The sequence below is a fragment of the Fusarium coffeatum genome (assembly GCF_003316985.1).
Source record: "Fusarium coffeatum strain FIESC_28 chromosome Unknown BRIP53273_contig_112, whole genome shotgun sequence".
Taxonomy (NCBI): domain Eukaryota; kingdom Fungi; phylum Ascomycota; class Sordariomycetes; order Hypocreales; family Nectriaceae; genus Fusarium; species Fusarium coffeatum.
The window spans coordinates 231,361-245,033 of record NW_022157905.1 but is presented as its reverse complement, the minus strand read 5'-3'; the positions used below and the strand labels follow the sequence as shown (position 1 = coordinate 245,033).

The 13,673-nt window shown below is 49.9% G+C and overlaps 7 protein-coding genes across 7 annotated transcripts; 4 read left to right on the top strand and 3 right to left on the bottom strand.

The window, feature by feature from the left end:
- Nucleotides 1-894: 894 nt before the first annotated feature.
- Nucleotides 895-2,381, top strand: FIESC28_05232 (uncharacterized protein; the record flags this gene model as incomplete). The annotated part of the gene is made up of 2 exons (XM_031159379.1): nt 895-975; nt 1,248-2,381. The coding sequence occupies 2 exons, from the start codon at nt 895-897 to the stop codon at nt 2,379-2,381; spliced, it is 1,215 nt and encodes a 404-aa protein (XP_031016617.1).
- A 555-nt stretch (nt 2,382-2,936) lies between these two features.
- FIESC28_05231 (uncharacterized protein) lies at nt 2,937-3,969 on the top strand (the record flags this gene model as incomplete). The annotated part of the gene is made up of 4 exons (XM_031159378.1): nt 2,937-3,011; nt 3,065-3,075; nt 3,127-3,184; nt 3,229-3,969. The coding sequence occupies 4 exons, from the start codon at nt 2,937-2,939 to the stop codon at nt 3,967-3,969; spliced, it is 885 nt and encodes a 294-aa protein (XP_031016616.1).
- Nucleotides 3,970-4,170: 201 nt separating this feature from the next.
- Nucleotides 4,171-6,075, top strand: FIESC28_05230 (uncharacterized protein; the record flags this gene model as incomplete). The annotated part of the gene is made up of 1 exon (XM_031159377.1): nt 4,171-6,075. The coding sequence occupies one exon, from the start codon at nt 4,171-4,173 to the stop codon at nt 6,073-6,075; it is 1,905 nt and encodes a 634-aa protein (XP_031016615.1).
- A 515-nt stretch (nt 6,076-6,590) lies between these two features.
- On the bottom strand, nt 6,591-7,735 carry FIESC28_05229 (uncharacterized protein; the record flags this gene model as incomplete). Its single annotated transcript, XM_031159376.1, has 2 exons — nt 6,591-6,770; nt 6,821-7,735. 2 exons carry the CDS (start codon nt 7,733-7,735, stop codon nt 6,591-6,593), a joined length of 1,095 nt encoding a protein of 364 aa, XP_031016614.1.
- Nucleotides 7,736-8,532: 797 nt separating this feature from the next.
- Nucleotides 8,533-10,172, bottom strand: FIESC28_05228 (uncharacterized protein; the record flags this gene model as incomplete). The annotated part of the gene is made up of 5 exons (XM_031159375.1): nt 8,533-9,008; nt 9,061-9,518; nt 9,575-10,013; nt 10,061-10,105; nt 10,160-10,172. The coding sequence occupies 5 exons, from the start codon at nt 10,170-10,172 to the stop codon at nt 8,533-8,535; spliced, it is 1,431 nt and encodes a 476-aa protein (XP_031016613.1).
- Nucleotides 10,173-10,542: 370 nt separating this feature from the next.
- On the top strand, nt 10,543-11,119 carry FIESC28_05227 (uncharacterized protein; the record flags this gene model as incomplete). The annotated part of the gene is made up of 2 exons (XM_031159374.1): nt 10,543-11,016; nt 11,066-11,119. 2 exons carry the CDS (start codon nt 10,543-10,545, stop codon nt 11,117-11,119), a joined length of 528 nt encoding a protein of 175 aa, XP_031016612.1.
- A 250-nt stretch (nt 11,120-11,369) lies between these two features.
- Nucleotides 11,370-12,587, bottom strand: FIESC28_05226 (uncharacterized protein; the record flags this gene model as incomplete). Its single annotated transcript, XM_031159373.1, has 1 exon — nt 11,370-12,587. One exon carries the CDS (start codon nt 12,585-12,587, stop codon nt 11,370-11,372), a length of 1,218 nt encoding a protein of 405 aa, XP_031016611.1.
- Between the last annotated feature and the right edge of the window lie 1,086 nt (nt 12,588-13,673).

The window sequence follows — 13,673 nt, the reverse complement described above, 5'->3', positions numbered from 1 at the left end:
CCTAGGCCTCCTAGACGAATGTAGTCGAGTCAAGAAATCATTCCATTTTGTGTTCATATAATTAAAAACCAAACTCCGCTAAAGTTCACGTGTAAGTTAAAGAGACACGGAGTTGGGTTACATTGAACCTCCGCCGTCCGCGGATTTTACTATCCTGCGGTCTTTTTTATAGTTCAGTTCAATCAATAATTGTCTGATTACTCCACATTCTGCACTTCCAGACAAAGTTCTCGAACATCCATGGATTTTATGCATCGGACATCTGTGGAGCATCGTCTAAAGTCTGAATATCCACTCATAAACTCAAACCAATCCCGTGCCTCTTATTCAAACGGGCTGCTCCCAAAACCCCGTCGGGTCGGTCATACTCAACCACCGACCCCGAACAAACGACATCATCGTCGATTTATCCTTGTAGACTGACTCAAAGACAACGACAACGACAAGATCTAGTCACGATATTCAGAGCAACTACCAGCCTATCAGACAACTACCGCCAAGGTACATTGACAGTACACTACCGAGACACACCTGCTATTTGCGATTTTACTGTCAAACCTACCGTTGAGCCTCAAGCTCTGCCCGTCTTGGCTTTTTTTATTCAAAGTGGTCAGCCAAAGTCAGCACCAGTCCAGCCTTACTGGTCTTAGCTCTTAGCCGCACAACATCGTCTTAGGCCGACTTTAGTTTTGGGTTTTTGGGTACCTATCAGTGTATCGCTATCATAATCATCATCAACTCAACTACCATCTCTTATCATCATCGAGTGAGACAGCTTCAGAAGCAGACAGAACGGGCCAACTCTTGTTTATCGCAGTTTTAGACTCACCGAGGTCCGAGGCTTGAGATCCATTTTCACATTTCAGCTTTCAAGCCACAGAAGCACAAGCAAACATGAAGTTAGTCTCGCGCAAGGTCCCAAAGACCCTCGAAGATGAGACCGTCTCTCTTCTTCCCGAGGATCCCGAAGATATGGTAAGCAGAACCGTCCCCCTTGTTCCTTGCGACTCTCAAGCTTTGGCTTCTAGCGAAGCTGAACCTTAGACCCTGTTCCTCTCTCTATCGTTACCCCTCCCCCACCATCGTTGTCACACCCTCGTCTCATCCCATCTCAACTTACGGGATGCTGCATCTACAGCACTCACCTTATCCCACATGTCTTTCTTCCCTTGGGCCGTTATCTGTTCCGGATCCCACCGGTCTTCACTGCTTGTGACTTTGAGACAAGACGCTAACATTGTTGATAGTGGCATGCATACAACCTCATCCTACCAAGCGATATCATCCATGCTCATGCCATCCGTAAAGTGACCACAACTTCAAACACGGGAAGTACGGCCTCTGAGCGTGTTCACACGGAATTGGCTATCAAGGTCAAATCCACCTTCTTCGACCCCATTATCTCATCACTCCGCGTCTCTGGCACTGTCGTTGCGGAGAATCCTTATGTTACCCTAGGCTCTCATCATACACTTGACCTCGAGGTCAACCGCCCATTTACCATTATCAAGCCAGAAGGATGGGACTCTGTCTCAAGAGCTGCTCTCCAAGAGACTCTGTCCGATGACAAGGGTGGTGCCATGGCAGCTGTGGTTATGCAAGAAGGTCTTGCCAACATCTGTCTAATCACACCGTTCCGAACCGTCCTCAAGGTTCGGGTTGAGAGTGTGATCCCCAAGAAGCGCGATCTTGCATCGGATCAAGATGCAGGCATGCGCCGCTTCTACGAAAAGACATTATCAACTCTTCTCCGAACAATGGACTTTACTGAGCCACGACCGCTGCTGATCGCCAGTCCGGGCTTTGTCGCCGGGGACTTCAAGCAGTATATCACCAACAAGGGGCGGGATAAGGCAGACAAGATGCTTACAGCTCTGGCAAAGCAGGCCACAGTGATTCACTCCAACTCTGGCCATGTTCACAGTTTGAACGAAGTCCTCAAGAGTCCAGAAGTCCTTTCCAAGATGAAGGATATGAAGTTCGCTCGTGAGACACAATACGTCGATCAATTATTCGATAGGCTCAAGTTGGACGACGGACGTGCGTGGTACGGTACCTCTGTCGTCGAGAAGGCTGTCAAGGAAGGTGCCGTAGGTCCAGGCGGCGGTGTCTTGCTGATCAATAACTCATTGTTCCGAAGTGAGGATCTTGCCCTCCGAAAGAAGTACGTCGCTTTGGTGGAAAAGGTACAGAACGATGGTGGCGAGGCGAGAGTTCTGAGCAGTGATCATGAGAGTGGTCAACGCTTGAGCATGCTAGGTGATATCGCCGCCATCCTCAACTATCCCATGCTAGGCCTCGACGAGGACGAAGAAGACAGCGAGGAAGAGGAGGAGGAGAAAGAACTTCAACTTCCCAGCATGGCGGATAATGTCATCTAAGGGAATGATGATACAAAAGGTTATATAGAAATGAGATATGATTTGATGAAATATCATGTCTGTTCAGGTGACGTTACCCTATACATTCGGAGTTGGATAACGTTATCTTAGATGCCTTTCAATACCATAGACTTGTTATTACATGTACTGCGAATTGATAATTTATCTTTAGATACTTCGAATTGTTTATGAACATTTATTCTACGGTTATATCGGCAGAGTTGTTGTTGAAAGACAGTTTTGTCGGTGCCGAATCGCACATACAGCCCCCACATTTTCGCATCTAAACCCGAAGTCCGAATCAATCATTGAAGCCAACACAAGATCGTCGCGATAAACTCACAATCTAGACATAGTTTATCAATCTACATCAATAACAGGGATACGGAATTGGCGCCTGCTTTCGGAACTCCGAGCATGCCCAACCAGAGATCGTAAATAAAACATCGTTGACGTCTTGCCAACTGCCGTTTATGTGAATCATCATTGCAGCATCTGCCCCTCACTGCTTTCAACATCATCAACATCATACAGAAACTGCATATGTCTTTCAGAATGGCTTCCAAACTCGCTCTCAGCTCTACAAAGAAGCTCAATTCCGGCTATGAGATCCCTCTCCTCGGTTATGGAGTAAGTTGTCCACTCAATCCTTCGTAGGCTCCTGTACTAATTCTGGTGCCTAGGTCTACCAGATGTAAGTCTGCGTAACGCCTCGGAAACATGATACACTGACCACGTAATTCAGCCAGAAGGACCAAGCAACTGAGGTTTGCAAGAAAGCCCTTGAGATAGGTTACCGTCATGTAAGCAGCCCAAGCTCAATGTGGTTCACCGCTGATACTCCTAGATCGACTCTGCGTCAGGATATCACAACCAGGGCCCAAGCGCAGCGAGTATCCAGGCATCTGGTCTTCCTCGCGAAGAAGTCTTCTTCACGACCAAGATCTTCACCAGACAATTCCCTCTCAATTACGAAAATGCCCACAAGCAGGTAGACATCGCTCTTGATGAGACCAAGCTCGATTATCTTGATCTTGTTCTTATTCACGCCCCATACGGTGGATCCGATGCCCGCAAGGGTGCCTGGAAAGCCCTCGTCGAGTGCGTTGAAGCCGGAAAGGTGCGCTCACTGGGCGTTTCCAACTACGGTGTTCATCATCTAGACGAATTGGAGGCATACATCAAGGAGCTTGAGAAGGAGCGCGGAGGAGCGGGCAAGGGAGGAGTCATCTCCGTCGGTCAGTGGGAAGTGCATCCTTGGATGACCCGACCCGACATTGTCAAGTGGTGTCAGGAACGTAACATTGCAGTCGAAGCTTACTGCCCCATTGTGCGTGGTCAGCGATTTGACGATCCTAAAGTCAAAGCTCTTTCAGACAAGTATGGCAAGACACCTGCCCAGATTCTGCTTCGATGGAGCTTGCAGAGAGGCTGTGTACCTCTTGTGAAGAGTGTTACACCTTCTAGAATTTTGGAGAACACTCAACTGTATGATTTTGAGCTTACGGAGGAGGAAGTGAAGGAATTGGCCACCGATGAGTACAGCCCTTGTGCTTGGGACCCGACCGTTGAGCCTCTTGAGAAGTAAACATCAATTAGTACAGCACAAACGGCACCTTAAATCAGATAAAGTTCTCAACCAATTGCTATGTCGAAATCCTAACTAAATCTTAAAATGAATTTGGAGCTATATAAGAAGAAGTGGTTGTCCCGATGTTATTGTTGACGGACCCACGTGATCACGTTTCCACTTCGCGACAGTCCCTCATCCCCGCGCGTTCCTTTCACGATGGAGCCTCAACCACCGTCACCAATCCCTCAGCCCATCGCGCGAACTGGGCCAGATGTCGTTCCCGACACCGAAATGGCCCAAAGAACCTTTACGCTCATCCCAAAATTCCCGGGCCGGGATGAGTCACCAGACAAGCCGCCTCCACGGCCTATGACGTCGAAACAGGTCCGGAACGCATACAAAGCCGCAAACAAGGGGCCAAAACTCACGAGAGCGGAGCAATGGAAATTGGAAAAAGCAGAACAAGAACGGATAAAGAAGGAGTTTGAGCGTGAAAAGGCAGCGGCCAAGGCTAAGGTTGCGCGGGATAAGAAGAAGGAGAAGGAATTGGCGGAGAAGAAAGAGAAGCAAAAGAAGAGATTGCCACTTGTCAACGTTCGACCGAGTCAAGAGACGATTTCTTGGTTCGTGAGAGGGAATGGGTCTGCGAAAAAGAGGGATGCGCAAGGAGAAGAAGTCGAGAAAACCGATGCGACGACCAACAAGGATAACGACAGAATGGACGAACCCACAAGCGCAAACGATCATGAAATGGAACAACCTGCTACGAAGCTACGGAAATTAGATGTTATACAAGAAGATGAGGACGAGGAAGAATTCGATTTTGGAGATGTTGGAATGGAAACGAGGCCCCAAATTCAACCACCGACTTCCCCAGAATCACCGAGAATCGAGGCGGCAGCACAAGAAGGACCCAAAGAAGATAATTTGGAAGGAATTACGAAGGAAATCGCAGCAGTTGTTGAGCCTCAACCACCACCACAAAAACACTTGATACCAGAAATCGAACTGGAAGGGATGGAGGACGAATTGGACGAGGATTTCGAAGAGGACCTTGCGCTCGGTATATTGGAAGACATCGAGGCAGCTATGGAAACGCCAAAACCCAATACAAGCCATGCTCCTGAAATAGCCCCCGAGCTTTCATCCAAATCAGACTCTGCAGTACCGGCACCGCCAGTTGATAACATCAAAACGCCGGCGCCAAATCGGTACGCAGAGGATCTAGGCCTACATCGCCCGGCTTCACCAACGTTTGTCAAGCCACCTCTCCCAAAAGATTATCCACGGCACGAAGAAGCACGATCTTCTTCCCCACCGCATCAGGAACCACCCATGAGCACGCAGACCATCCTGTACAACTTGGACGACTTCTTCCCCTCTTCCTCCCAGCAAGCACGCGAGCTTGAGGAAGATCTAGACGATGATGACTTGGTGTCGTCTGCAGTCTTAAACCTTGCACCAATTGCAGAAGATGAGGAGGAAGAATTTGAGGATGCGGGACTTGAAACGTCTCCTGAACAACCACGGCTACCAGTACTCGATCCTGCCCCTGATACACCTCCACCGCCACCTAGACGCTTCTTTACATCGTCTGGCTCGCATGAACGAATGTGTCTCGCCCTTCAGAGAAGTCGGCGCACAGCAGCGCTAGAACAGATTCAACAACGTGAAAGATCGAGGATACAAGCTGGTATGGTTCAGCGTGCTCGAACCGAGAGTCGCAAAGTCGTCAAACCGCCTGAAGCTACCGGAACACCACCCGTGATTTCCAAACCTCCCCCACAATCTGGACTACACAGTCGACCTCCACAACCTGCGATTCGGAAATCACGTTTGTTACACGAGAAACTTCACACTAACACACCCCCTCCACCAAAGCGTATAGAAATGCCAAAACAACCTCAGCAGCCACCTGCTGAAACAACACTTACATCACACAACAATATGCACGCCCCAAAGCATGCAGAACCACCAAAGCAAACACCACCAGCACCTCCACCACAGGAAAACAAAGAGAATGAGAAGCCCCCACCGCTGGAGTCTTTTGCGCTTAGTGCTTCGCAAGAGTCATACGGCGGAGATTGGGTAGACGATATTGCACTAGAACTCATGATTTGACGATAAGAACGGTTTGGATGATTACTACTTATGGAGAAGAATAACGGAAACGGGAAGTAGCATGCATGATAAAGAATAACGGTGGTGGTGTAAGATGCTCCATGAGATTTTGGCGTTTAGGAAACTTACCGGAGGCAAACGCCGGAGTGTTGGCATATCACCCCCTTTTCGGGTGTGGGTGGCAGAACATGTTTTTTGATACATCACATAGCGACGGCGTTTAGAATACAACTTCCTTATCAAACATGTCATACCTTAGTCCGGGAAAATCAGGATTTCTATTCATGACCAGCTCGCTGTCTATTTAACGGTCAAGCACGAAATTTCACTACCGGTTTAAAAAGCGAAGTCCCAGTAGCCCCAAGTTCGCCACAGCTAGACCCCCAAAAAGAATATGCCTTGTGGTATACAGTCCTAAACGCCGATGCTATGCTCGCAGAATTCCTTTTCATTATTCATGGATTCGTAGCCCCAAGTCTCCAACGCACAAGCAGGGTATTGATCAGCCAGTTGATCTAGAGGAAAATTCCGACCCACTCCGTTTTAGCAGACACTTTGGAGTCACAATCGTCAACAGCACAACGGAGGTCGTTAGCTGCAGCATGCGGAGGCCTTCCGTCTGGAGATCGGAAGCCTACACCGTCACGTTTCGTTTTGGTGGGTTTTCTATTTTCAAAGCAATCGGCACAGTAGACCTGTATCTCGTTAGTTTCTCTTAGGGATATAGATAGATCTTAGAACTCACATGTCCGCACTTCTTTAGAGCCCAGAAGTGATGCTCTCCAGGTGCTCGTTTGCGCTTCCCTTTCGTAGTACCAACCGCGCTCTGCGTCACACTCCCTGTAGGGTCATAAGCAAGTTCCTCGTTACAAGCCGGGCAGATAACCACGCTTTCAGACTCCTTCTCAGGTTCAGCGCAGGTGTTGCGGGTGAAGCCTTCTCGGGCCGGCGGAGGCGTATCCATGCGTGGCTTGGGACTAGGTGGGCGAGCGAAAGCATTGCGTGAAATGTCAAGGGTAGGCGGGTTAAATCCAGCACCCACACCCAGGATGCCAGCCAGTCTCCTCAACGGGCCAAATGTAAAATTTTGAATTGGTTGTTGGGCTAGGAACTCCAGCTCAATAAGCTCGTCGGACCTGGCAAACATACGCGCATGGGGATGATGTCGTGAAGGCCGCTCTTCTTCGGGAGAGTCCAGAGTAAGGTCAATGACGTTTGCCGACCGGCCGACAAATGTCCCGTCCGTTCGCGCCAACTGAGGCGGCGATATACGTTGCGAGTTCGTTCTTCGGGGGTTTCTCGTATTCTGTGACGTTTGTACCGATGGGGCTCTCGCTCGCGATTGTACTGGCGAATCCGGCTCTTCTGTAAGATCGATGACGGGTGCTGGCTGGGGCAGTTCCGGTGCCAGTATATTGCGTAAATGATGATCGGGATGCGGTTGGGGCGCTCTGCTTCGTCGAGATCTTATCGGGCGTCCCGCATTAGGGCGAGCGGTTTGGCGAGATCTGGGACGGGGAGGAGGAAACGCTGGAGGTGCCGAAGGACTCGGGAGGAACAAAGACGGCTCGGCAGCATTGTGAGGCCTGCTTGGGGTGATGTCTAATTCTATCAACTCGTCATCCCCGAGTTCGAACAAGTCGTCGCTGCTGGCAGCCATGCTGGTGGAAATGGAGGGTTGCGTATCGGAAATATCGAGGTATGTACGGCGGTATTTGTTAAAAGCAATGAAAGGCCCGCTTGTGCCGTTCACGGGGCATCCACGAGGCAGCAAGTGCAGAGCACGGTGTATCGTAGGTCAAGAGCGGCGCGCGAAATACGAAATCAAGGAGTGGTGGCGATGAGCTCGAGGGTTGAGTTATCCAGGTGCCCTTTTCCAACAGACGCAGGATATATCATTTGTGATATATGCTTCTGTGTATAGTAATCGTAATCATCTGTACCGTGTCGCAGGAGGCGTTAAAGTGGTCGGGGTGCTGTGTTGGTAAGCATTAAAAGTAAGGTCCCTGTTGCTGGGCTGGGTGGTAAAAAGGAAGTTGAAATTGAATGCCTCACGTTCGATATGGAATTGATTCGACGCTGCCACCACCCATGTGACGACTGGACTTAGCGCGCAGCGACCCTGCACTGGCGGCGATTACCCCACTAAGACCGCTAATGGAGGCTTCTGCACAGGGGGGCAATGACGCCTAGGCTCCACTTTGGGCCGGGCTTTCATATTTTGACGGGACGGGAGCCTCTGACGGCAAACTGCATTCGTTTATTGACTTTCAGTACGAGTCCGAGATTAAACAGTGAATCATGGTATCCAAACAAACAAACCCTTAATTATCAATTTTCAAACACCTTCTGTGCTTTGCTTCGACCCAGTTCGCAGGCCTTTATAAATACAGGAATACCAGGGAATCATCCAGCCATCTCCTTTCAATACGTAGTTTCGTCTAAATCCACCAATGTCTATTCCTTTGAACCAAGTATGCTGACCACACCCTCACCGTTAATTGTTACGAGCTGCTTAGCAGACTCTCCCCATCGAACCGAGACCGAAGGCGTGGAGCTCTTCAAGGGCTCGCTCCACTTCTTGGTGGACTTCGTGAATTGTTGCACTGTCACACCAGCTGCACCACCAGTGGCGAGGAACTGGCCACTGTAGTCCCAAGCCAGAGATTGCACGGGTCCACCAGTCTCGAGAACCTTGGCGACAGCAGCATCTCCCTCCTTTCGTAGGTCGAAGATGGTAACCATGGTCTGTCCCTTGGCTGTGGCAGCGAACCAGTAGCCGTTCTCGGAGAAGCTGAGAGCCTGAATAGGGGCACCGAGGTTAAAGGAAGCAGCTTGCTCGAGGGTGTTAGTCATGAAAAGCTTAATTTCACCAGAGGTGGTGCCGGCGGCGAAGAGGTGACCGTCAGGGTGGAAAGCGCAAGAGGTGAGAGCTGAGACGATGTTAGCAAGCCATGGATTCAAAATGAGCTAGAAAGAACTTACCAGCATCGGTGTAAGCACGAGCAGCAGACTTCTGTCCAACCAAGTCGTAGAAGACAATGCTCTTGTCGGTACCGACAGATGCCATGATCTCGCCGCTGGGGTGCAGGCTCAGTGCTGTAGCAGCACCAGCATGCTCGCTCAAGGAAGCAACCTGGTTACCGTCCTCAAAGATCTTAACGCTTCCCTGTCCAGTCGCAAAGACAACGCGGTTCTCAGCCCAGGCAGCATCTGTAACAGGCTCCTCCACGGAGATAGACACCTCGACCTTGTCCTCGGTAGTGGAGTAGATAACAGCTTGACCCTTGAGACCTCCGATAGCTGCATTGGCGCCTCCAACGCTAAGAGCGGTGGCATCAGGAACGGGTAGGGAGTGCGTAGTTGCGCTTTCGAAAGCAGAGATCTCTTCGCCGGTGGCCCAGCCCTCGGGGACGGGACGCTTCTTGCGACCCTTTGATAGTCTAAATCCAGAGTTAGTTGACCGCCATGGTTTCGTAGTCGTAGATTGATCACATACGTCTGATGAGTCTCGTCCACCTTCTCAGTAAGCTCCTGTGGCAGCTTCTCCACGCTATCAACTTGCATTTGATCGCCATCGGCAGCACCTCCAGTAACAGTGACCTTGCTCAAAGCATCTCTAGCCTCGTCTCGCTCCCTCGTGAGTCGTGCAATAACTCGGACAGCAGCATCGTGCTGGTACAGTGATGTGGCAAGTTCCTCCCTGGTGCGCGCGAGCTGCTCCTTGAGGTTATATGTCTCGAGGGCCAGCGCGTCCCATTCGTTCTGGAAGGTCGCGAGGAGGGCTGGGATAGATGTGAGGGTAGGAGGACGCGGTCGGACGATACGCGACGAGTGGATAGGGAGGAGATCATCTGTGGTCAGAGCCTCGCCAGAATCAGGCTCAGTGGCATGTTCGTTGATGTATTGTTCGATAAGGCGCTTCTCGTAGACAACACCTGAGACGAGTTAGTTGCGCGTTGATGTTATTGATGATACAACATACCGGACTTTTTAGACACGACGGGCTCTTGAGGAGCCTCTCCAGAAACTGTCAAGAGATTAGCGCACTGTTATTCAGAGATAGCGAGCTTGGGCAACTTACTTCCACAAAGCATGGCGACTGCGATTTTGAGCTCGTGGAGCTTTCAATGGCTTGTCGTCAGGTAAAGCGCAATTCGTCGTCTCGAAGCTCTGTTGCGACGACAATCGCCTAGTCGAGATTTTGCCGGTGCACTGACCAGAGCTTGGAATCACGGGGTGATAAGATAAGGCTCCGTCATATCTTATCAGCCATCATCTTCATGCATGTCTTGACGCGGGGAGCACCGGTAATAGCAGTTTCGCATGTCTCCGTAGTCCGATAATAGATAGATGCAGTGTCGATAGTGGCCTCCCGATCCTTCTTGATTTGGTTTATATGCTTACAAGTGAACACCAAGTACTTCGTGATAATTGGCTACCAAACCTCCAACTTCAACATCCATCATGGCTCTCCCAACACCAAAAGAGCTTCGTACGGCAGATGAATCTGAACAGATTAAGACTTTGGACCTCTTATTCGAACCAAGTCCAGCAATTCACTCAACTCTCATCCCAGTCGTAAAAGACTCAGAATACAAATCATATCCAGAACTGATCGACGCCTGCAAGGCCCGTCTTGTCTCACTGGCATCCTCCAGCTCCACGACCAATCCAGATGAGACTCTTCTTTCCATTCTCGGGTCTCACCCCCGTCTAGGGGCTAAGAAAGTTGAGTCTGCACAGTCAGCAGCTGAACAAGCCAACCTGCAAGGACAGGGCGAGGAGTTGGCCAAGTTGAATCAGGAGTATGAAGCAAAGTTCCCGGGACTGCGCTATGTCGTCTTTGTGAATGGGCGAGGAAGGCCGGAAATCATGGAGAACATGAGGGCTAGAATCTCGAGAGGAGACTATGCTAAGGAGGTCGATGAGGCGTTACAGGTACGGGTTGTTCATGCCCATAAGTTTCCACTACTAACTTGAGATGCAGGCAATGTGTGATATTGCAAAAGATAGAGCTTCCAAACTTGGCGCAAAGCTGTAAACGAGACGAGTATTATCAGAGACAACAGGCTTCGCATCTCTGAAATATGTAATACCCAGGGGTTTGGTGGTTGACTGCAATAACATAAGCTATATAATCTTTTATGATACCCCAAGCCTAGAGCAGGAGTGCTTCCTATGTCGCTATATATAAACATGAACAATAACAACTCGCCGCCCAATGCCATACTTGTATAATTTACATGTTTTGTTATATGATTCCAAAGAAGTGACACTGAATAGATGCATCACTATCTTGACATCCAACATATACCGTCAAGTTCATCCAGATATTCCTCATACGATCTATCGTCCTCCTCGTTGGTGCTTTCGCCATTCTGCCCAAATACAACGCTGAAGTCGGAGTATACACTATCCTGATCGTCGCCGATGTCGTTCCAATCGTCGTCTGCTGGGTGCATGTATGCGAAACTATCCTCTTCTAGATCATCTAGGGGAGGTAGTGATATTGTTGGGCGTAGCTCTGGGGATCGTATGGGAAAGAGTCGCGGAGATGTGCGCTTCTTCGTTGCGGCTACATCGCCAACAGGGAGAGGAAGTGCTGCTGGTTTGGATAACCGGCACGATGTAGGCTTGGAGTGTTGGAATGACTTGTGAGCTTGTTGGTTTAGTTGTGGTTTCGTTGATGAGATGACGCCTTGAGGCCCAGCCAGCCCAGTACCTGTTGGCGAGATTCTAAGGGATCGGCTCGTTGCCGAATCTTGCAGCATCGGAGGCTTCCAATTGGGCTTGCTGGCAGCTTTCGATGTGATAGCCGCGACTTCCTGTTCATGATTCCGTGCAGGCTGTCCCTGACCCAGTCTCTTTCTTATACAATTCATTATTGAGAACCGCAGAAAGGATGTTGCATGAAGGTGTGCAATCCTTCGAGTCATGTCCACAGACGTAGCCATCTTCAAGAACCGTTTGTCACCAGCCTCCTGGCCCTCCCTGTTTAAAATATGTGTTGCAGGCTGTGAGTAGGGTTGTGAAAGACGGCTTGTGATGAGGTCGGCTCGGAGTCGGCGTTTCTTGACACTTAGATCGCCCGTGTTGAAGCCCTCGACGTCGGAAATACAGCGTCGTCGTTTGACCCCTTGGGGAGGGCATGGTTTCTGTTGAAACTCGAGAGCCAGTGGACTGGACTTCTTCTTGGCTTCGTCCAACGATGGGAAAGAGAAGCGTGATGAGGCTTCAGGTCTCAGTTGTGATGACCAAACCTTCACCCCGGCCGTTCTCTGCTGCGTGTTCTCGTTGTTTTCTGACCTTTTAACAGTTATGCACCTCGAGTGCCCCATCAATGCCTCAAACAAGGGATCCGGTCCAGGACATCGTGGTACCTGGTTCAAATCATCCGAGCCAAGGTCGAGCGGGGATATAGCGAGATCATCGTGACAACCGCCCGTTGTATGGCAACGCCACGGCTCAAGCAAATTGATTGAGCTCTTGTTATTAGCCTCTACCTCCATAACCACAGCTTTCGCTTTGTAGGAGGGGAGGAAGAAGCTCCGCGTGCTGTCAAAGCTGCTTTGTCCGATCCATCCGCTTTACCAACTTTGCGTTGAAGATCCACGTCGATGGAAGAAGGTCTCTGGTGGGAAAGTAAAAAATAAGACCTATGAAAAATCCAAGTTTGCGTTGTCGAAGAAGTTGATCAGTGATAATTCGAGTTGGCTGTTCTATCCTGGGTCGGAGGTGATGGTCCGCAATGTGTATAGGACCTGATCTCAAGAGTTCAACCTAACCAGCAACTCGCCCTACAACAAATTCGCAGCAACTTCACCACAGGCCAATGCCATTCGTATAAGTCAACTCTCCCAAGCCCGTCTCCTTCCCTCTTCAATATATCAGAGCTTCAAAGCTGGGGCTGGGAGTAACTGGCGTGATGCTCAGCAAGCGAAAGTGGGGAGCCTTAAGCCGCGACCGAAGCTAGGCGAGATGCCCGGGGAGTAAGATGAGATGAGATGAGCAAGCCGGCTGTTTAGGCAAATATGCTCGATATAGAACACAACCTAGGAGGAAGAGATAAAAGATAAGAAGTAGGGAAACCCAGAATAAGAAAGAGGAGGAGTTGTAGTCGTAGTCGAAGAGGGGAAGAAGAGGTGGTCGTCTTAGTCGGGAGATTCTTCAGGCCAAGCAAAGCAAGAGTAACCAAATAGCGTAGTGCGTAAATCATTACATTTCAGTAGTCTCCTGCAGCAAGGATCACGCTGAACCAATTCGATGGAAAATCCGGGGCGAAACAACATGTACCTTGTACTCGGGCACCCCAGACTTTTGGTGGTGACAAGACTTCATTTCTATAAGCCATACCTATCCGTAGACCGAGCACAAAAGACGCGGCATCAGCTAGATCTGCACTTCCATAGCCTGTCATCCAGACTCTCACGAGAATCACCATCATCATCCATCACACAGAGAATAACCAAGACAAGCAAGATCCATGAACATCCGGGGTAAGCCATCCGGGGAGCTTCCAGAGGTTGCACAGCATGTTTTCATAGGCCACAAGGCAAAGGCCGGGGATCCCCGCCCTGGGGTCAGTCAGGCGGTTG